General features: G+C 49.8%; 1 protein-coding gene across 1 annotated transcript in view; it reads left to right on the top strand.

The window, feature by feature from the left end:
* WDFY4 (WDFY family member 4) overlaps positions 1-19,549 on the top strand; it is a 296,219-nt gene that overhangs the window by 43,590 nt on the left and 233,080 nt on the right. The window contains exons 3-10 of the mRNA XM_045569053.1: positions 3,464-3,578; positions 4,879-4,985; positions 7,024-7,158; positions 9,409-9,598; positions 11,829-12,018; positions 13,763-13,920; positions 15,835-16,287; positions 18,575-18,679. Of these exons, the coding sequence (XP_045425009.1) occupies positions 3,464-3,578; positions 4,879-4,985; positions 7,024-7,158; positions 9,409-9,598; positions 11,829-12,018; positions 13,763-13,920; positions 15,835-16,287; positions 18,575-18,679 (1,453 nt within the window). The remainder of the gene's footprint in view (positions 1-3,463; positions 3,579-4,878; positions 4,986-7,023; positions 7,159-9,408; positions 9,599-11,828; positions 12,019-13,762; positions 13,921-15,834; positions 16,288-18,574; positions 18,680-19,549) is intronic.

The following is a 19,549-nucleotide window of genomic DNA, read 5'->3' as shown; positions in this document are numbered from 1 at the left end:
TATTTCTTGTCCAGCACGTGGGAATGTACCTAGGAGTATATTGCTAGGTTGTAGGGTGGATGCCTCTTTGACTTTATTGGACTGAGTTACACATTTCTTCAAAGGGGTCCTTCCAAGTTACACCTCATCAGTAGCACAGAGCGTTTCCTGTGATTCCTCACGTTCTTCTACATTTGGTGTTGTCAGGCTTTTCATTTTTGCCAATGTAAAGCATCTCATTGAGGTTTTAATTTGTATTTTCCTGATCATTAACAATTTGTTATTTATTTTGTCTTATATAAATTACCTGTTTTTTTCCTGTGTTTATTTTGTTGTGTTTTAAAAATCTGTTTGTCCTTTTCTTATCAGTTTATGGAGGCCTAGATAGGAATCTTTTGTCAGTTGCAATATTTTCTCTCAATCTGTGGCTTGCCGCTTCACATTGTTTATAAAGAGAAAATATGTAAAGGTTTTATTTTTCAACAAACAGCGTCATAGCAGGAAACACATTAAAAATGTTTTCCCTTTGGGAATTTGATGCCTTCCTCCCTTTTTCTAGATGGATGAGCTCAGCTTTACACACACACACACACACACACACACACACAACCTAGTCATGTCTTTGGGGAGGGATTTAATTTAATACGGATGGAGAGTAGGGGCAAGTGGATGGCAGTTGGCAAAACTGCACTTCATGGAGGCCACTGGAGCCAGAAATATGCACAGTGGCCTACCTTCCTGGTGGGAACTGGGGATGGGGAATCACTGGAGCTCAAGTCCTTGGCCAAGGGCAGTCCCTCCGCTTTGACCATTGGTCTGGAAGGCGCCCTCCCCACCCCAGGACTGGTAAACTTGGCCTGTGACAATGAGGTAAAACAAAGAGTAAAGGACATCTGCCCAAAGACTGATGCAAGGAAGACCTAGGGGCAGGATTGCTGCAGAAACTGGGAGGAGATTCCAAAAACAATCTGGCATTCCAAGCAGAATTTTAAAAGTCATGACTTCTGTTAAATCTTTAGGTTGGTGCAAAAGTAACTGTGGTTTTGGATCATGAATTTTAAATCATTATAACTAGGCTCAAACACATCTTTATTAATCAAAATAGGGACCATTACAATGAACACATTTTTGCTAACGAAAAATAAGTTTGTTTATTCTTATGGCATAAAAATCTTTGCTTTGGGATTTGACGAGCTCTTGGGAAGCATTTTCTGCATCCTGCTGGTTGTGGAAGCATTTTCCCTGTAAAAAGTTGTCGAGATGCTTGAAGAAGTGGTAGTCGGTTGGCGAGAGGTCAGGTGAAAATGGCGGAGGAGGCAAAACTTTGTAGCCCAATTTGTTCAACTTTTGAAGCGTTGGTTGTGCGATGTGCAGTCGGGTTTTGTCATGGAGAAGAACTGGGCACTTTCTGTTGACCAGTGCCAGCTGCAGGCATTGTAGGTTTTGGTGCATCTCATTGATTTGCTGAGCATCTCAGATGTAATGGTTTCGCTGGGATTCAGAAAGCTGTAGCAGATCAGACTGGCAGCAGACCACCAAACAGTGACAATGACCTTTTTTTGGTGCAATTTTGACTTTGGAAAGTGCTTTGGAGCTGTTTCTCAGTCCAACCACTGAACCAGTTGTCACTGGTTGTATAAAATCCACTTTTCATCACATGTCACAATCCAATCGAGAAATGGTTTGTTGTTTTGTATAAGAAGAGATATATCCCCATAATATGTTGAAATAAAAAAAGAGAAGATGACTTGATTTTCAGTCAGCTCATGAGGCAACCACTTATTGAGCGTTTCACCTTTCCAATTTGCTTCAAATGCCAAACAACCATAGATTGGTGGTTGAGTTCTTTGGCAACTGGTCATGTAGTTGTAAGATGATCAGCTTCAATGATTGCTCTCAGTTGGTCGTTGTCAACTTCCGATGGCTGGCCACTGTGCTCCTCATCTTCAAGCCTCTCGTCTCCGTTGCAAAACTTCTTGAACCACCACTGCACTGTACGTTCGTTAGCAGTCCCTGGGCCAAATGCATTGTTGATGTTGAGAGTTGTCTTTGTTGCTTTAGGACCCATTTTGAACTTGAATAAGAAAATCACTTGAATTTGCTTTTTGTCTAACATCATTTCCATAGTCTAAAATAAATATAAAATAAACAGCAAGTAATAAATCATTAGCACAAAAACATAAAGTGAGAAATGTGCATTAAAATGATAACGTCTACGGCCATACCACCCTGAACGCACCCAATCTTGTCTAAAGTGATGTAAATAATCACATTTATTTAAGAATGTATTCCAACATCAAATGGCAAATTTCATCAGTGCTAAAACCGTAATTGCTTTTGCACCATCCTTTAGTAGTATCCTAAATAATAAGAGGAAAAAGTATGAGGAAAAAATGAACAGGTGGGATAGAAATAGAGGAGGGACAGATGAGAAAGAATTTTGAGGAATTTAAAAATGAGAGTAAAAACAGCAACTTGGACTGGGGAAAAATGTTTTTAGGCTGGAACTAAAGCCATAAATGAAAGAACAGATTGAGAAATTTGATTTCTCATTCTCACAAATTTCAGATTTCCACGTAGCAAAACCAAACAATACCAAATTGAAAGACAAAAATGGCAAACTGGAAATAACTGCAGTTACATTATGGACCAAAATGAACATTTTTACATACAAATAACTTTTTAAATAAATAGGAAAATAGTGGAAACCCTAATGGAGTAATAGGCTAAGAATCAACTGGCGTGCAGGAAGCATGAGAAGTGCTTGTCCACTCTAGTAATCGAAAAGCTGCAATGGAGATGAGACATGTTTCTTCTGTGAGGTTTTCCATTACAGATGAAGGAGCGCGCCCGTGCTCAGTGCTGGTCTGGGCGTGCAGAAACCAGCCCTCTCCTACGGAGCCTGCCGTGTCTAATCTGGAGAACTTTATCCGGAGAACGAGTTAGTGATATGTAACAAAGGGTTAAAAATAAAAGCACATGCTTTAACTTGCAATTCACTTTTTAGAATTATCTAAAGGAAGTAACTGAATGGCTAAAACTAAGATGTCTGTACAAGATTTGAAAACTGTACAGGAGGAGAGTCAGCGAGACACAGCAATTAATTGGATAAGGGTGAGAGAGGGATGCCTAGAGAGTCTCTCTTGGAATTTCCACAAGGGCACCAGTTCCACGGCAGGTTGTGGGGGAAGGTGAGGGTCGGGCTCTGTGTGTTGGATGTTTCTGGGGCACAGGTTTCGGGGGAGATGTCCAGGGGCATTTGGATGTGTGGGTCTGGAGCTCAGCAGGAAGTGAAAGGATTTAGAGACATTGGTGTAGGGACTGTGGCTGAAGCTGGGAGGGGGTGATTTGGTGGCCTGTGGGATGTAGCTGGGGAAGAGAGTTGAGCCACTGGTTTGTGCTGGGATGGCGGGAGGCAAGGTGATTCTCATGCCTTGCCTGTAGCGTTGACATCCCTGACCGAGCCCTGTCTGCCGCACTTCAGGCCTGGGAACACTCTGTGGGCATCATCTGCTTTCCCAGTCTCCAAAGGCTGGCAGAAGACGTTTCTGACCAGCTTGCCCAAGAACTACAGAAGGCCCTTGCTGGGAAGCCTGCAGGTAAGAGAACAGAGGGGCTGGAGCACACTCTGTGAAGGGCAAAGCAGCTCTGCAGACCCCTCCAGGCCTCTCTGAGCCCCTCTCTGCTTTCTCATGGAGTTAGAGTGCCGCTTGCCAAAGAACATGAGGGCCCCGCTCTGCCCCTTCCCTCCTGGGAGGCAGAGAGAAGGGCGGAGGGGGAAGGAAACGGGGTCGGGAAGCTCTGCTGCTCCTAGGACACGGACATGGAAACACACATACACACACGGACATACTGCACACACTGCACACAGTACGCCATGCACAGACACATACAGATACACCACACACAGACACGTACACACATACTACACACAGACACACACGTCCCACAGAGATACACACAGACACCCACATAGACATACATGTGCACGCAGACACAGTGCACACAATACATTATACACAGACACACACAGATACTACGCACAGACACACAGACACACACAGTCCCACAGAGACACACAGACACGAATACAGACATACATGCTACACACATACTACACAGACACACAGACACATGTGGAGACTCTATTCATAGATATTACACACAGACACACACTCTACACATGCAGACACGCATAGATACGCACTACACACAGCGACACACAGAGACACTACACAGAAAGACACACACAGACACAGAAACAGACACAGATACCACACACATAGGCACACACATGTGCACACACACACAGAGGACCAGGGTCTATGGGAGGAAGTGCTAGGATCTGAGGTGCACCTGTATGTTCAATGGAGAGCTTGGTCCCCAAAAGTTACAGAGGTCAAAGTGTGCATGTTCTGCAGGTCTCCTGACTTGCATTCTTCCACCTGTGCGAGCTGGTCCCTGAAGGCTGGGAAGAATTTCATGGTGGCTGAGGGCTGAGGGGCAGGAGAGAATTCCAAGAGGAAGACTAGCTCAAGCATGGTGTAGACTGCAGAGACTCCTGCAATGTAAGGGACTGTGTGATAGAGGAAGTGGGGAAGATCCTGGATTGTGGGGACTCCAACAGCTGAGGAGCTTGTTCTTACTCACTGGTAATAGGGAGCCATTGATGGTTCTTAAACAGGGATGGTGACACGATAAAGGCTGTCCTGCAAGGAGATTGTTCTGGCAGAGTGTGAAACGTTTGGTAGAGATTTGGGTGGCCTTGGAGGTGTGTAGGCAGGAGGCCAGAGTCCTCTAAAGATGCTCAGGCCCATCTGCTGGGGAGATGATGCCCTGTGTGGAGGGAGGCGAGCTGGACAGGTCACTGTACACCCTGCTGGTGACACTTTCTTCCAGAGAAAGCACGGGTGGCGGCTTGGCAGTTGCTGTCGTGGAAGGGGGACGTGGATCAGGATGGTTACCTGCTCCTGAAGTCAGTGTACGTGCTCACGGGGACAGACTCGGTGAGTTCCAGGCCCATTGGCCTCTGCCCCGGGTGCTCTTCCTCCCAGTGCGGAGGGGCGGCCACACAGGGCAGTGACATGTCCCAAGGGGTCTTTCTTTTTATGAAACTGACATTGTTTCTCCTTCCTACTCCCCTTCTGGTACAGAACATGGACTTCAGAGTCTGAAATTCAGGTTTGAATCCTGCCTTTCCAAGTGACAAGCTGCGTAACCATGGGCAAATTGTTTTAAGTCTCTGCCACTTGGTTGTATTTCTAATTTTAGAATTGGGGTAATAATGCCTCTCTTCTAGGGTTAGTGTGGGATTGATAACCGATGACCATTTCCCAAATGTCCCAAGCATTGTGCTAATTAATCTCCCTTATGAGGGGACTATGGCGATGCCCAGATAGTGATGAGAAAACAGGTTTACCTGTGCTATGACTGCAAGAACCCATGCTCTGAGCCACTGTTCTTCATTGCTTCCTGTGACACTCAGCCTGAACGAGGTACACGGGTAGGCACTTGTCCTGCACTTGCCCAGAGATGATGCTTGGATGGCATCGGGTCCTCCTCCTTCCCACTGTGCCCGCCCTGGCTGCAGTCACATCTTGCCATCATGAGGCTGGGGGCCTGGGGCTTCTTCCCTAAGTGGTTTGCTGCTGGCTGATGTCCTCTCAGGTGGAAATGGCCCCTGGCAGCTGTGATCATTAGCAAAAATGGCCAGATGTCTTGGGCAGGGCTGACCCAGAGACTCATGGGTTTATCAGGAGTGCCCGCTCTGAGTCTGGCCCGCTGCCCTCAGTGTAACTTCTCCAAATTCTTCTGGCCTTTACCCATTACCTGATTCCACAGCTGCTTCACTAGATGAACAGACACCAGTTGGGCGTTTGGATCTGTGCATGGAGGTGTGATAGGAATACAGTGTGCAGTCGCTGTCTGGGGACGGTCCTGCTCGGGAAGTTAGCAGGAGGGAGGGCCACCTGACTTTCCTCCCCATAAACTGCCTGGACCACTGTCAGCGGCCTGCAGCTCAGAACGCGGGCTTGTCTGCCCTGGGGAGGGACTCTGCAGCCTGAGTGGTGACGCATTAACCCAAGGGCTTATGTTGCACTACGCAGAGCAGTAGGAGCAGGAAGCAGGTGCAGATGGGTGAGGACAGGGAGAGCTGCCCCAAGGGGGTCACCACCAGCAAGGCGTCAAATAAAGAGAAAGACATCATACCTCACACTGGGAACTTTCAGAAGGAGGATAAGGATCAGCAGCCTGTGTCTGTGCCTGAGCGTGGCCCAGACTGTACATTCTTCCCTCTCTCCTCTAACTTACCCCATGTGTCTGTCAGCTTAGCCAACTCGGTGGGAAGTTGCATGGACAATATTTCATAGGTTGACCCCACAGGGGCTCATATACGATTACACATGCGCACATATGTGCACACAGAGGTTGCAGCTGCTCTAATCCCAGTGGGCTGCAGGCAGAGCCTGTGGGAGAAAGGCCCCAGGCAGCTCTGCGTGCAGGCTGGTCTCCATATCTGCCGGCCTCCTATCCTTTTGGCCCCTGCCTGGCAGCCCTGGCAGTTTAGTGAGGTGTGGTTGTCTATCTGCACCTGGAGCTGTGTGAGTCCTGGCAAGGTCTGGGACTGGATGAGACGGTAGAAAGGGCCAGATCAGATCCTCACGAGCTTATTACCAACCTCCCCTCCTGACCGCTCCCGCTCTCGCTCTCCCTTCCTGGTCGGGAGGCCCCTGGCCGACCACAGTCAGCTGGTGTGGTTTGCTAGGACGCCTGTGAAGTCTAAGTTCCACATTCCCGTTCCCCGTCTTTCTCTCCCCGCCTTCCTTTCTTCTTGTAGTCTGTGTATCTTATAGAGGAGCTATTAATAACATTTATGGAACACACAGCAGGTACTTTATATAAACAAACAACCTTCACAGCCGCCCTGGCTGGGCCTCTGACTGTCTGCATTTCACACTCAAGGACTGGACTCCAGAGAGGAAGTGGCTTTCCCAGGCCCCACTGCCTCTGCCACCCTGGGTCACCCGTGTTCTTCCCTTGCAGGAGACACTGGGCAGGGTTGCAGAGTCTGGGCTTCCAGCCCTGCTCCTCCGGTGCCTTTACCTCTTCTTTGCATTTCCTGTGGAAAAGGATGAGCTTTTTGAAAATGATGTTCAAGTTCAGAGGATGTTTGTGCAGGTGAGTGTGAGGAGGGCCTTGCTTCCCAGAGATGCTTCAGGTGCTTCCCAGACCCAGGTCTTGAGCTCCTCTGTTCTCCCAGAGGGGCTGGCTCTGCCCTCTGCCCTTACTCCCCCAATACCTGAATGGTTGGAAAGCGGTTGTGTCCCCTCACAGAAAGGTGTGCCCCCACCACTTGGCTGCCCTGCACCCCAAGCTCCTTCCCGACAGTCTGCATCCTTGGTCCTGCCCACCCTCCCTGGCATCTGGTCCTCCTCCCTCTAGCCCGTCCTTCCCCTCTGATAACACGGGTCACTCCCACGAGCCCTCTCTGCAGTCCCAGGATGCGTAGTGTTGTCACCCTGAGGCTTACAAGCAAAGGCGTGGTGAGTAAGCATGGGGTCTGTGCTCACAGAGGCCATGGGAGGCGCCGGGGCTGGCGCTCTGGGCATTGGTTTTCTACTCACAGTCATGCGTTTAGCTCTTCTGTGGGCTCCTCCTTCCCTCCCCCCTGCAGTCAGCTCAGGCCTTGAGCATCAAACACAGTGTCCTCTTGTCGTTCCACCTTTCCTCACCTCCTTCTCCTCCCCTCTTCTGGACAGTTTCTGCTTTCTCAGCTCCTGAGATGCTGAGTTCTGCAGAAAACTCTTCCTGCTTCTCTGACCTTGTGGGGGAGGGCAGGGAGGACCGTGTGCCGGACCCATCTCTGTGTCCAATGCCCTGGGCAGCGTCTCCCATGTAGCAGGTGCCTGTGACCATTCAGTGAATTTCCAAATGCAGCTGTCCATCGTGCACGAGTGTCCCCAGAAACATCCATTTTAGACTGATTTTCAAGCCGACTCATCACTGCTGGGGGGTATTTCAGATTCCACTTATGGGGGGCTGTCGCCTAAGCTGCATTCCTCGCAATGAATGTAGGTGTCATTTGCCTCTACATAAATCAGATTCTAGGGGGTGCCCAGAATGCTATACCAGGCCCTTTCACAAATCTTTACCAGGTGGCTTTTATGTGCCCTGCAGGGAACTAGTGCAGCTCCTGTCTTCGAGGTCCTCTGGACATGAGGACAGGATGTCAGCCCCGAGGGTAGACTATGTCTGTGTTCCCTAAGAGTTGTCATTATTTCATTCCATGAAAATACACAGAACTTCTACCAGACCTGCACTTACTTCAGAGGTGACGGAAAGGTAGAGGAGCCAAATGGAAAAACGATCCAGGAATAAGTGCATAGTTGGAAATTTTTTATGTGCTATGAAGGGAAAGTCAAAAGTGTGCTGGACAGTGATGATAAGGGGCCCTGATTTATATTAGAGAATCAGTGGAGACGTTTGAAGGAAATGGCATGTACCCCGGGAGCTGAAGGTCGGCAGGATCAGAGGAGGTGTCCTGGTGGGGGTGGCAGGAAGGGGGCAGGAGCAGAAAAATGGTCACCCAAGCCCAGGGACAGGTGAGAACAAGGTGAGACCTCGATCATGTGTCCTCACCTACCTGCAAGGGAGGTGGGGACATGGGATCAGTAGCCCAGGTCCATGCTGCCCAGTGTTGCTGTGTCACCAGGCTAGGAGGGGCTCATGGGCTCATTGCAGTGAACGGAGCTGGTGATACCTGCTGAACTGGGGGAAGGTCCATTGGACCACCGAGAGCCCAGGGCAGAGCTGCACTTGATAAAGTGAGAGAGGAGGCCAGGCCAGGCCACGCAGGGTGCTGTGAGCCGTGCTGGGGGTTTGGATTTTATCCCAAGTGGGTAGGAAGGTACTGGAAGTCCCTCTGCTAGCCATTGGAAGGCTGGATTGGCCAGGGCAAGCCCAGTCAGGAGGTTCTAGGTTAACTCTCATGATCTGATGGAAAAGTAGAGTTTGAGTGTCAATCAGGAGTTCTGGAACACCTCTTTTTTTAAACAGCACAGGGTCTTGTTAACTCCATACCTTAATTGTAGATGCATTTTTCTGTATTTGTATATAAAAAGACATGAAGTCAATGACTTCTTTGTCATTCTGATTTGGAAAGGATAACAACTGCTTGTTTAGGGATGATGCCAGCAGACCTGAGCCCCAACCCCTGCCACCCTTTCCAAAACCGGCTCTGTTGACCCTGCTGGTCAGGGGCAGAGGGTGACCGTGTACAGTCCTGTCCCTCCCACTGAGACGTGCCCATCAGTGCTCCAGGAAAGTAGGGAACAAATCGGTCATAGGAAGGAGGCTCCTAACCAGGTCTCCTTGGCTGTTTTATGCCTCCTTCTCCTTTTCTTTCTCCTTCTCCTTTTTTCCTCCCAGATGTTGCTGAACATTTGCAGCGAGTCTCAAGCTCTGGAGGGACTTCTCTCGGGAAGCGACCTCCAGGCTCTACTGATGGCCACAACCTGTCTTCGGGAGCACAGCTGCTGCTTCTGGAAAGAGCCCACCTTCTGCGTGCTGAGGGCAATCTCCAAGGCCCAGAACCTCGGCATCATCCAATACCTGCAGGGTATGTCCCAGGAGACCAGGTGCAGGCTGTGGGCCACCCAAGGGCTTCCCTTGAACTCTGGGAACAAAGGCTGAGAGCCCACTTTTCACAGTATGGGATGCTTTTGTAGCATCAGTATAGATTTCTGGGGCCAAAGAAGAGATGATAAGCAACCATGCCCAGTAGATAATCCTACATTGCTTGGCTCCATTCTTGAAAGCAGTCTTACTTACTGTTCATTCTGATCCTCCACTGGAGGAGGAGGGAGAGAGACTCATTTACTACGAACATACTACCAAACAGACACTGTGCTGGGCCCGCTTGTACGTTGTCTCATTCGTTTCTTTGAGAGAGATATTAATGCTGTTTTGCAGTGGGGAAAGTAGAGATTGAGAGTGGTAGAAGAATTTGCCCTGGCTACTCAGCTAGTGAAGAAGAGAATCAAGTTCCAAACCTGGAGATGCCTGACTCCAGCATCTCCATTTCCACTTGGGGATTAAGGCCACAGAGTCTGGAGTCGGACAGCCAGGGTGTGGACTCCAGCTCTGCCCTCACAGCGGAGTGACCTCAGGCACTTAATCACCTAGGGGCCTCCATTTTCTCATCTGTAAAATGGGGGGAATCATACTGCTGACCTTATTTAAGTGCTGTGGTTCTCCAATGATGTATTTTAATATTAAAAGCACCCTGTATGTGGTGGGTGCCACATAGGTGTCAGCATCAGTTGCATCTTCATTACCTGGATTTGATCAGAAGCAGGACACTGAGGGATCAATTTTGTTAGTGGTGCCCGGGCCTCCCTGGCGTCATCTGTCTCCTGAGGACCCAGTTCATGCTAAATGCGTAGAGGTCACCATGGCCCATAGGATCTCAGGACACTCTGGCGGCCTCATCTCTGCTGGCCCAACACGGGGCGGGAGAGGCTCTGCAAGGCTCGCACCAAGGAGAATATTCTCAGGAAGCTGCTTTTCAGCTCACCTCCCCCGCACCGTGCAGCATCTCCTCAGCTCCCCTGCTGAGCACAGCAGTCCATCTCTTGTGCCAACCCCGAGGTAGGGGGTCTTTTGGGGAGAGTTGGGGGTCTGAGCCCGCCCATGTGATCTGCTTGTCCACAGACACTTGCCCTGTGAGCTGTGTTCTTTCTGGGGCCTCCTGTAACAGAGGGAGGGAGTCAGCTGGTGAGAGCTGGGGAAGCCTGGCGGCCCCTCCTCTGAGTGTAACTGAGTCCTGGACAGAATGGCGGCTCCAGTTTGGGGATTCTGAGCTCCCTGTGAGGCCAGGACCAGTGTGAACAGTCTCCTGAGGTGCTCCACAGCCCGGGCACCCCTTCCTCAACAGGCTGGAGTCTGAGGTGGCTGAGAAGAAACTATCGGCATTGGCTGCAGGGGTCTCTCACTGTGTTATTTTCTGATGCCCGAGACAGCAATGCTGAAAGAAAATTCCCCCTGAGTGGGGACCTGCCACCTAAGCACTACTTCCTTAGGGCAGTGGGTGGTGTCTGTGGGTTTATGGGGTGAGGAGAGGGTCAGGAAGTCAGGGCTGACCTCACAGTTACCTGCTAAGCCGGCAGTTCTGGGGGCTGCCTTGCTGGACGTGCAGACTTCAGAGCACTTCTGAGTCTTTGCAGCTGAGAGGCTGAGCTTGCGTAATCTCAGTTCTCATAGGTACGGGTCCTGATCTGCTGGTGTGGCTTTCCCAGCACTCAGAGAGGCTTCTCTCAAAGAGAGATTTCTAAAAACAGTGATCCATCCAAATGCAAATCTGATGACCACTCTCTTGTAACTCTGGCTGTCCACTGCTCTGGGGTAGCCAGCAGGTCCCATGGCCAGGCCCCACAGGAAGGGTGCCGCCTTCCTCCCCCTCCCCAGTCCCCTGGCTTCTTCAGTACCCAAAACACATCATCTCTTCCCCCCTCACCTCTTCATGTATTCATACATCCTGCACTTTTCACAAGCTAATTCCTGCTGAGCTCCAACTTTGCTTCCTTAAAGTCTGCTGTGGGCTCAGGCCTTGTGTCTTGCATCTCATTACCTAATGGACCTGGGCTCTCTGGGGTTCTGGGAATTAGAAGCAGAGGGCTGAGCGGCTGCCTTCCACTCCTGTGTTACCTGCTGGGCCTGCAAGAGCCAGCAGAACATGTTTTGGATTAATTCTCATTCACATGTTGACATGCAGCTTTCAGTGGGGGGATGGGGGTGACTGGCTGAAAATCTCTTGCTTCGGAGCTCAGCACTGTGCTTCCCTCCTGCAGCCACAGACTGTGTGAGGCTCTCCCTCCAGAACCTCTCCAGGCTGGCAGGCACTCTGCCCGCTCCCGAGGTCAGCGAGGCCGTGAACCTCATCCTGGGCTTCGTGAAGGACTCCTACCCTGTCTCTGCGACACTGTTCCTGGAGTTTGAGAATGCGGAGGGCTACCCCCTGCTGCTCAAGGTGTTACTTCAGTAAGTGGCTGTGCTTGGTGGGGGAAAACATGGGACCACCAAAGCCTTGGTCCTCAGAATTACTCAGAGTGCTTTGGAGGAAGACCGATAATGAGGTGTCATCTTCTGAAATGGAAAGCTCAGTAGAGTGTGGCCAGAGAGACCTCCTATTGCAAAAGTAATTCAATGTGCAGACAGGTGTGGGGGTCATTTCCTTAGAGAATCCATGGGTGATAGCAGTGATAGTTCTACCAAGTCCACTTGGTGGCACCTGTCGCCTGCATGCCTGCTGGCCTGACCTCCAGGTGTCAGACCCAGACAGAACCACCTGTCTGTGCTGGAGGGCTGTCTGGGGCTGCTGTGCTTGGAGGGCTGTGCGTGTCTGGGAATCAGCAATCTCCAAAAGCAGCTCTCGACCCATGACTGGCATGAGCTGGTGGTCCATATCCAGCCAAGGTTCCCCTGGGGTGGGCAAGCTCTATACTGCCTCTAGGGGTCCCTGGAAGGGTTAACTCCTGTTGCCTAGTATGAGTTCGCTTGGGAATGCTCTTGTATCAGCTTCCTTCCCTTCCCCGTCTCACATTGCCTCACCCCTCCTGCTATTTTCTGGGACCAGCTCCCAAGTGAACTGTTCTCTCTCAAATCCTTGAGCTGTGGGAAACCCAAAGACATGTTCAGCCAAGTCTGGACAAACTTCCCCTATGCTGACTTGTCACATCATCTTCAGGCAGGGCCAGGGATTAGGGAGAGCAAGGGATGGAAATCACGGAAATTTCCTGATGATCCAAACTCTCCCACTGATCTTGGGGAAGCTGCTTCAGGGCCAGACCATGTATGTTCCCTTGTGCTTTGCTCAGCAAGTGTGAGACGCTCTCTCCCCTGTGGGGTGTGGTTTACTACTGCGCTTACAGACTTCACCACAGAGCCAGGCTTTGGGTCTAAAGGCACTGGCTTGGATGAGGGGCTGAAGACCCTTGGCCCACAGTCTCGAAAAGGATGTGGTTAAATGACCACAGCCTGAGGGCCTTCCTCCAAGGGGCTGCTAAGCATAACAGTCCCTCTGGGTATGCCACATTTCATATTAGTCTGGACCGTGACCGGATGACTGTTGCCACCATGGAGGTCTGTGTCATAGCATTTCTTCAACATTTCTTTGGTTTAGTGGGTGGTCAGGTTTCCCCAGACATCTCGTGGAAGGCCGGAGGGGGACAGGAGCCTGTACCGGGGAACGTCTGTAAGGACCCATTTTGGCGCATTGGCTTTCCTTTCTGCCGTAACTGAAGCTGCGCAGCGAGCACTTTTATTCCAGAAATGGCCAAGCTGGAATACCGAGAGCAAGACAGCCCGCCTGCCTGTCATTAGAAGGCAAAAATAATACTCAACCTTAAAATAAGTACAGGGAAGCCAATAAAGCCATTTCCCCCACTGCTTTGTTGCTCTTTTGAAATATTCCATCCCTCATTTTAGAGGTGCCCCTACTGTGCCGATGTCCGAAGAACAACACGTCATTTTTCCTGAGCAGATGCTGTAGCTTTTCACTGGTTCTGACTTCTTTCCATCCAAGGCTGAAGTTTGCAAACAGTGACGTTTTCCCAGGGTATTCCCCTTGCCTTTTGGTGCTGAACTGCCTCTTGGTGGGAACCCTTGGGGTCTTCCCCAGCATTGCAGACCTGCATTGTCTCTGCATCCCTGTGAGGAGCACCATGAACAAAGGTGGATGCTCTGTCCAAGAAGTACAGGGAGCTGGCCTCCTCTGTCCCCACAGGTATGACGGGCTGCCCCAGAGCGAAGTGGACCCACACCTGGAGGAGCTCGTTGGGCTGGTGGTGTGGCTGACGACCTGTGGGAAGTCAGAGCTGAAGGTGTTTGACAGTGTCACTTACCCTCAGCTTGAAGGCTTCAAGTTCTACCAGGAGGCTTCTGGTGGGTCTTTTCTGCATCTCTGGATGACTGGCAGAGTTGGGGCTGAGCCCTGAATGGCTACGAGGGTCTTCCCCTGGTTCTCTGTGCACCTGTCAATGATGCAGTAGGCTCTGATTCTGTCATATCCTTCGGGGAGACTGTCTATGGATCCTAAATCTCCCCATATAGATTTTCCCAGCTGTGTGACCTCAGCTTTGTGCAGTGAGGAAATTTGTTACCTGTGGGACTTAGAGGGAGCATTGCTCAATAAAGGCAAAGACTCTCTCAACTAAAGGAAGAGGGCTTGATTCTGTCACCCAACTCCAGTGTGACTTTCTCTGTAACATTTGCTTACATAATGGGGACTGATGTCCCTGAAACAGCCACCCAGGTGCAGGTCAGAGACTTCTCAGTACGCTGAAATATTTATTGATTAACGAGCTCAGGTTGGACGCACCAGTTCTTTCCATGCAGCAGGCGCTCTGCCCCATGCGGGTGCCAGTGTGAATAGGCCCGGTGTCTGCTCCCCGTACATCCTCTGTAGGGTCTGCCACGTGGATGCTGAACCTTAGCTTGCTAGGTACCAGGAGGATAAATACATCAGGCACAGCTGTGACGCCAAGGTGGGTCACTCAGAAAACCCCAAACAGAAGGCTCAATGAAGGGGGTTTTAAGGCTAAGTGTAGGTTGTCTAGGTTGAAATAAAAGGGGAGAAGTTTAAAGGCAGAAAGTACAGTCTGGGGAGGATATGGTGGCCGGAAACAGCTGAGTAAGTCTGGAGAAATGACACCTGCCGTGGAGCAGAGGCAGGGACCAGGGTAAGGAGGGCCTGCAGATGGGGCTTCAGCAGACACACAGGGGCATGAATGTGGTTTAGGGGAGTGACTGCATCAGAGCGGAGTTTCAGAAACATCGCTAGTATTCGAGGCAGAGAGGGCTGGAGTCAGGGAGCTTTCTGACAAAGTGCCTCCTGGGTGAGGGAGAATGAAGCTTAACCTTCAAGCTGGAGAAAAAGGTAGAGGAAGCATTGGACTGGGAAAGTGTGTTTATTTAACAGCTTGCCTAGAAATGAAACTGACTTTGCTTAATAATCTCCAACATCACTTGATATTAATCAATTGAAACCAATCCTCCCAGCTCAGCACTGTCCAATGGAAATAAAATGCAAGGTCCATTATATATATATATATTTTTGAGACAGAGTTTCACTCTGTTGCCCGGGCTAGAGTGCCGTGGCATCAGCCTAGCTCACAGCAACCTCAAAGTCCTGGGCTCAAGCAATCCTCCTGCCTCAGCCTCCCGAGTAGCTGGGACTACAGGCACATGCCACCATGCCCGGCTAATTTTTTCTGTATATATTTTTAGTTGTCCATATAATTTCTTTCTATTTTTGGTAGAGACGGGGTCTTGATATTGCTCAGGCTGGTCTTGAACTCCTAAGCTCAAACGATCCTCCCGCCTCGGCCTCCCAGAGTGCTAGGATTATAGGCATGAACCACTGCGCCCAGCCTATGTATTTTCAATGTAATTTTAATTTTAAATAAGAAGAAACAGGTTAAATTATTGTTGATAATAGATTTTAACTCAATATATACCAAATAGTGCCATCTCAGTGTGTGGTCAATACAACTACTTGTCAGTGAGATAGTTTGCATTCTTTTCTTCATGCTGTCCTTTGAAAATCCGTTGTAATACTTGACCTTCATGGCACATCTCAGTTCAGAGTGGCGACAGTTCCAGTGCACCCTGGGCAATGCAGCACCGGCCTTCTTCACGTCCTGGGTGGCTGGCTTTTCTGGACTTCTGATAGACACGTACCCACAGGAGCTAGAAAATAACAACTTCAAATAGCTTGTCCTAATGATAATGAAAGCACCTAATTTAGAGGTAGGCGGGAGAAATGGCTTGCAGGGTGATTCTTGTTTTCCTCTTCAGGGGTGACTGTTAAGAATCTTCAGGCCTTCCAGGTCCTGCAGAATGTCTTCCACAAATCCAGCAACTCTGTCCTCTGCACGCAAGTCCTGTCGGCTGTCAGGACCATGTGGGCCTGGAATGCTCGAAACTTCTTCCTGCTGGAGTGGACCCTGCAGCCCATCTCCCAATTTGTGGAGCTCGTGCCCCTGAAGCCGGCCCCGGTGCAGGTGCACTTCTTCCGGCTGCTGGAGGCCCTGGTGTTCGAGCTGCACTATGTGCCCCACGAGATCCTGCGGAAGGTGCAGCATCTGATCAAGGAGAGCCCCGAGCCATCCTGCACTCTTGTGGCCCTGCAGAGCATCCTCAGTATTGCTGGTGGGGACCCGCTCTTCAGTGACATCTTCCGGGACTCGGGGCTCCTGGGCATGCTGCTGGCGCAGCTGCGGAGACAGGCCAAGATCATGAGGAAGTCAGGTGCTACCGGGTGTCAGGAGGGGTGGGCGAATGGGCTGGGGGCAGTGTCAACCAGACCTGGGCTGCGTGCCAACCTGGCCACCTGTAAATGTAGTAGAGAAAGTGACATGCTTGTGTCACTAGGAAGGCACTGGGAACACAGGGCTTCACAAACAGCAGGGAGCCTCCCAGTCTTCCCCATGAAGAGACAAGTGGGACGGTGAACTTGTGGCTAACTCAGGCCCTGCGAATTCTCGGCTTTAGGATATCTCCTGCCCTAGACATTGCCCGGGTGTGTAGATGGGGAGACAGCAGGGTGTGACAGGTCCTCAGGCATGGGAACTTGGAGAGGCCTAGGGATCTGGAGCCCTTCTGGGGTCTGTTGGGACACGGGCTGCCTGGGTCACTGCACTGTCAGCCGTGGTCTCCCACTGGGAAAGAGGTCACCAGGGTTTCCCTGGCCAGCACTCCCACCGAGTGTAGGTGCCCTGCTGGGGTGTACCTGTGGCTCCTTGGCAATGTCCCCTTCCCCTGCCTTGGCCTCTACACTCTGGGGTCTCAAGCTCTGTGGCCCCTGCTGCCCCATGGGGCTGTGAACTCTGTTCTTGTTGGGGTGCAGGGTGACTCAGGGGTTGGGCTCTTTCCCTGCCTCCCCAAGCCCCATGCTACGTGTCCTGCTGGGGACACCCCACATGGTGGGCTGCAACCCCCACCTCCACTGACTTTCAAATGGGAAGCGGGTAGAAAACTCTTTTCCAAGCTCCTCTTGTCTTTCCATTAGTCTGTCTACACCTGCTGCTCTGGGAAATAAGCCTGGAGAAGGGACACTGGGACACAGGAATCTGGCCACTTACCTCTCTCCACCTTTTTATCCTCTCCTTCTTCTCCTTGTCCCACTGTATTGTGCTTCAGGTCATTGGTCTGTCTGTTTCCTGGGCCTGTCTGGTGGGAAGCAGCTGAGGGAGAGGGCGTGGGTCACACAGCCCTGGCTGGAATCCTGGCCATGTTTCTTACAAGTTGAACGATCCTGAGCAAGTTACTTAACCTCCATGAGCCTGTTTCCTCCTCTGTAAAATGGGGGTAGTGATACCTGGATCACAGGCATATTGTGAGTTCAGATGAGGAAATATCTGAAAAGGACCCCTTGCTGCGCTGGCATACAGCAGTTGCTCAAGCAGTGTAGTCACCTTATCCCTAGAGTTTCAGTGCCATTGCTCAGGCACCTTTTGGAGGCCAAGCAGGACCCACACCCTCCCCAGGATGTTTGCAAACAAGATCAGGCCTGTGGGTGCTGAGCCCTGGGATGCTTTGTGCATCTGGGCCTCGGGCTGGCCCTGGCAGTGTTTTGTTATGTGCTTCCTTTTACAGCTCAGTAACGTCCTGCCTTAAATCCCATCATGAGTGAAGTTAACATATTGCCTCCCCTGCTTTCCTTGGCATTTAACTGAGAAGTCTTTGCATCTTTTTTGTTTAGTGTTTCTATGTTGTCTTAGCTGGGTATTGCATTTCAGTAGCCTAACATCCAATTTGCTTTTGAAGCCAATCCCAGACCTATGACCATAGCTAGGAGAATTTGAACTTTTTTATGAGCTAATGCATCTTGTCTACTTTGTGTTTTCTTTTATTAAATGTATCTTGCTGTTTCTTAGATATTCTGTCACCTGGTTAATAAACTCTACTATTACTCAGTTCATTCATTCTTCAAATATGTATCGAGCTTCCAATTTGTGTCAGGCAGTTTTCTGGCACCGGGGATTCAATGGTAACCAAAGGTACCTGGTTTTGCCCTCAGGGATCCAGTGGGGCCACGTTGACTCCAGGGTTTCCTGAGCTTCTCTGTGGCTCAGGCATCAGCTGGCAGTCCTGCCTTCCAGACATACATGGCAAACTACAAAAGTGGCCAAAGGGAAACCAAGGAGAAAGGGCTCCGTGTATCCTATAGGGCAGTGCTTCTCAAAGAGTGGTCCCTGGGCGAGCCCTGTCAGTGTCACCTGGGAACTTGTCAGAGATGCATATTGTAGGCCCCATCTAATAACCACTGAGCTAGGAACTCTGGGGGTGGGACCCAGCATGGCGCTCTGGATTTTAGCAACAAGCCCTGCAGGGGACTCCGATGTGTTTGAGTTGGAAAACCCCTGCTTCTGCTGTAGTAGTGTCTGTCTTATGAGCTGGGATGCACACTGCCTTGTAATGGAAGCATTGTATTCACATCTCCTTAAGAGGATAGAACACTAATGCAGTCAGAGATGAGGGGTCATACCATATGTACTTAAATCTTTGTTGTTTTTGTCGCTTCTGAAATATGCAGGAAACAAAGAGTCTGCTTCTGGTGTTCAGGATCTGGAAAGAGAACTCACCTGTGTGATGCTGAGAACTGTGGCCACGCTTCTGAAAGGGTCGGTTCGGAATGCAGGTAAGGCTGGTACCAGCTTTGCCTTGTCACTGCTTGGTGCCACATTACTATTTCCTGGCTACTTATGTCAGTGTTCACGGGCTATATTCAAGGAATAATCAGTACTAACACTGTGGCTAATGGCCAACGTCAACCCTTTGGTTGACTGTTTGCTGATGTTCAGTTGATCATTAGTGAGCTGGTAGATACGGACCTCAGTGGACACGTTTCACTTGTAAGGTTACTAAAGAAGGTTGATGAGGAAAAAGAGAAGAGAAGAGGGGAGGGGAGAGGAAGGGAGGGGGAGGGGGAGGGGGAAGGGAGGCGAGGCTTAATCTAGCATTTTCTAAATTTTCTAAATTTATGAGAACACAGAGCCCATTCCTTTCTTTTCAAGTGCAATCTATTAATATTCTGCTGTACTGGCTATAGAGTTTTTAATATCCCAACAGTAAAATACATGTGAAGAAAGCTAGTTATTTTAAAGAAACATAATTTGATATACTCCCAGCCATGATGGACTTAGCAGCTCCATCCATTCAAAAATCTTTCTAGTTTCCTAAAATCATATGGCTTTTAGATTTAAAAAAATGTGCATAAAATATATATGCATATGTATATTACAGTATGAGACAGATACACCAACAAAGTCCTGTCAGTAAGTTTGTTGATTTAGGCTTCTTTATCTGAGGCCCTCATAGATTAATTACACCAAATGTAAAAAGTTATTTCGTTATAGCGGAGAAAGAGTCTCCAACATTAGTCTACAAAAGATTCCCTGGAGCCGCTGGTTAAAAGGCACATTCCTAGGCTCACTTCCAGATATGTAATAAGTTGTAGGTTAAAGTAGAGCTCAGGAATCTACTTTTAAACAGCCCTGCAAGGTGATTT

The sequence above is a fragment of the Lemur catta genome, chromosome 14, assembly GCF_020740605.2.
Source record: "Lemur catta isolate mLemCat1 chromosome 14, mLemCat1.pri, whole genome shotgun sequence".
Classification (NCBI taxonomy): domain Eukaryota; kingdom Metazoa; phylum Chordata; class Mammalia; order Primates; family Lemuridae; genus Lemur; species Lemur catta.
Note: the sequence above shows the minus strand (reverse complement) of the source record. Positions and strands in the feature narration are given on the sequence as shown.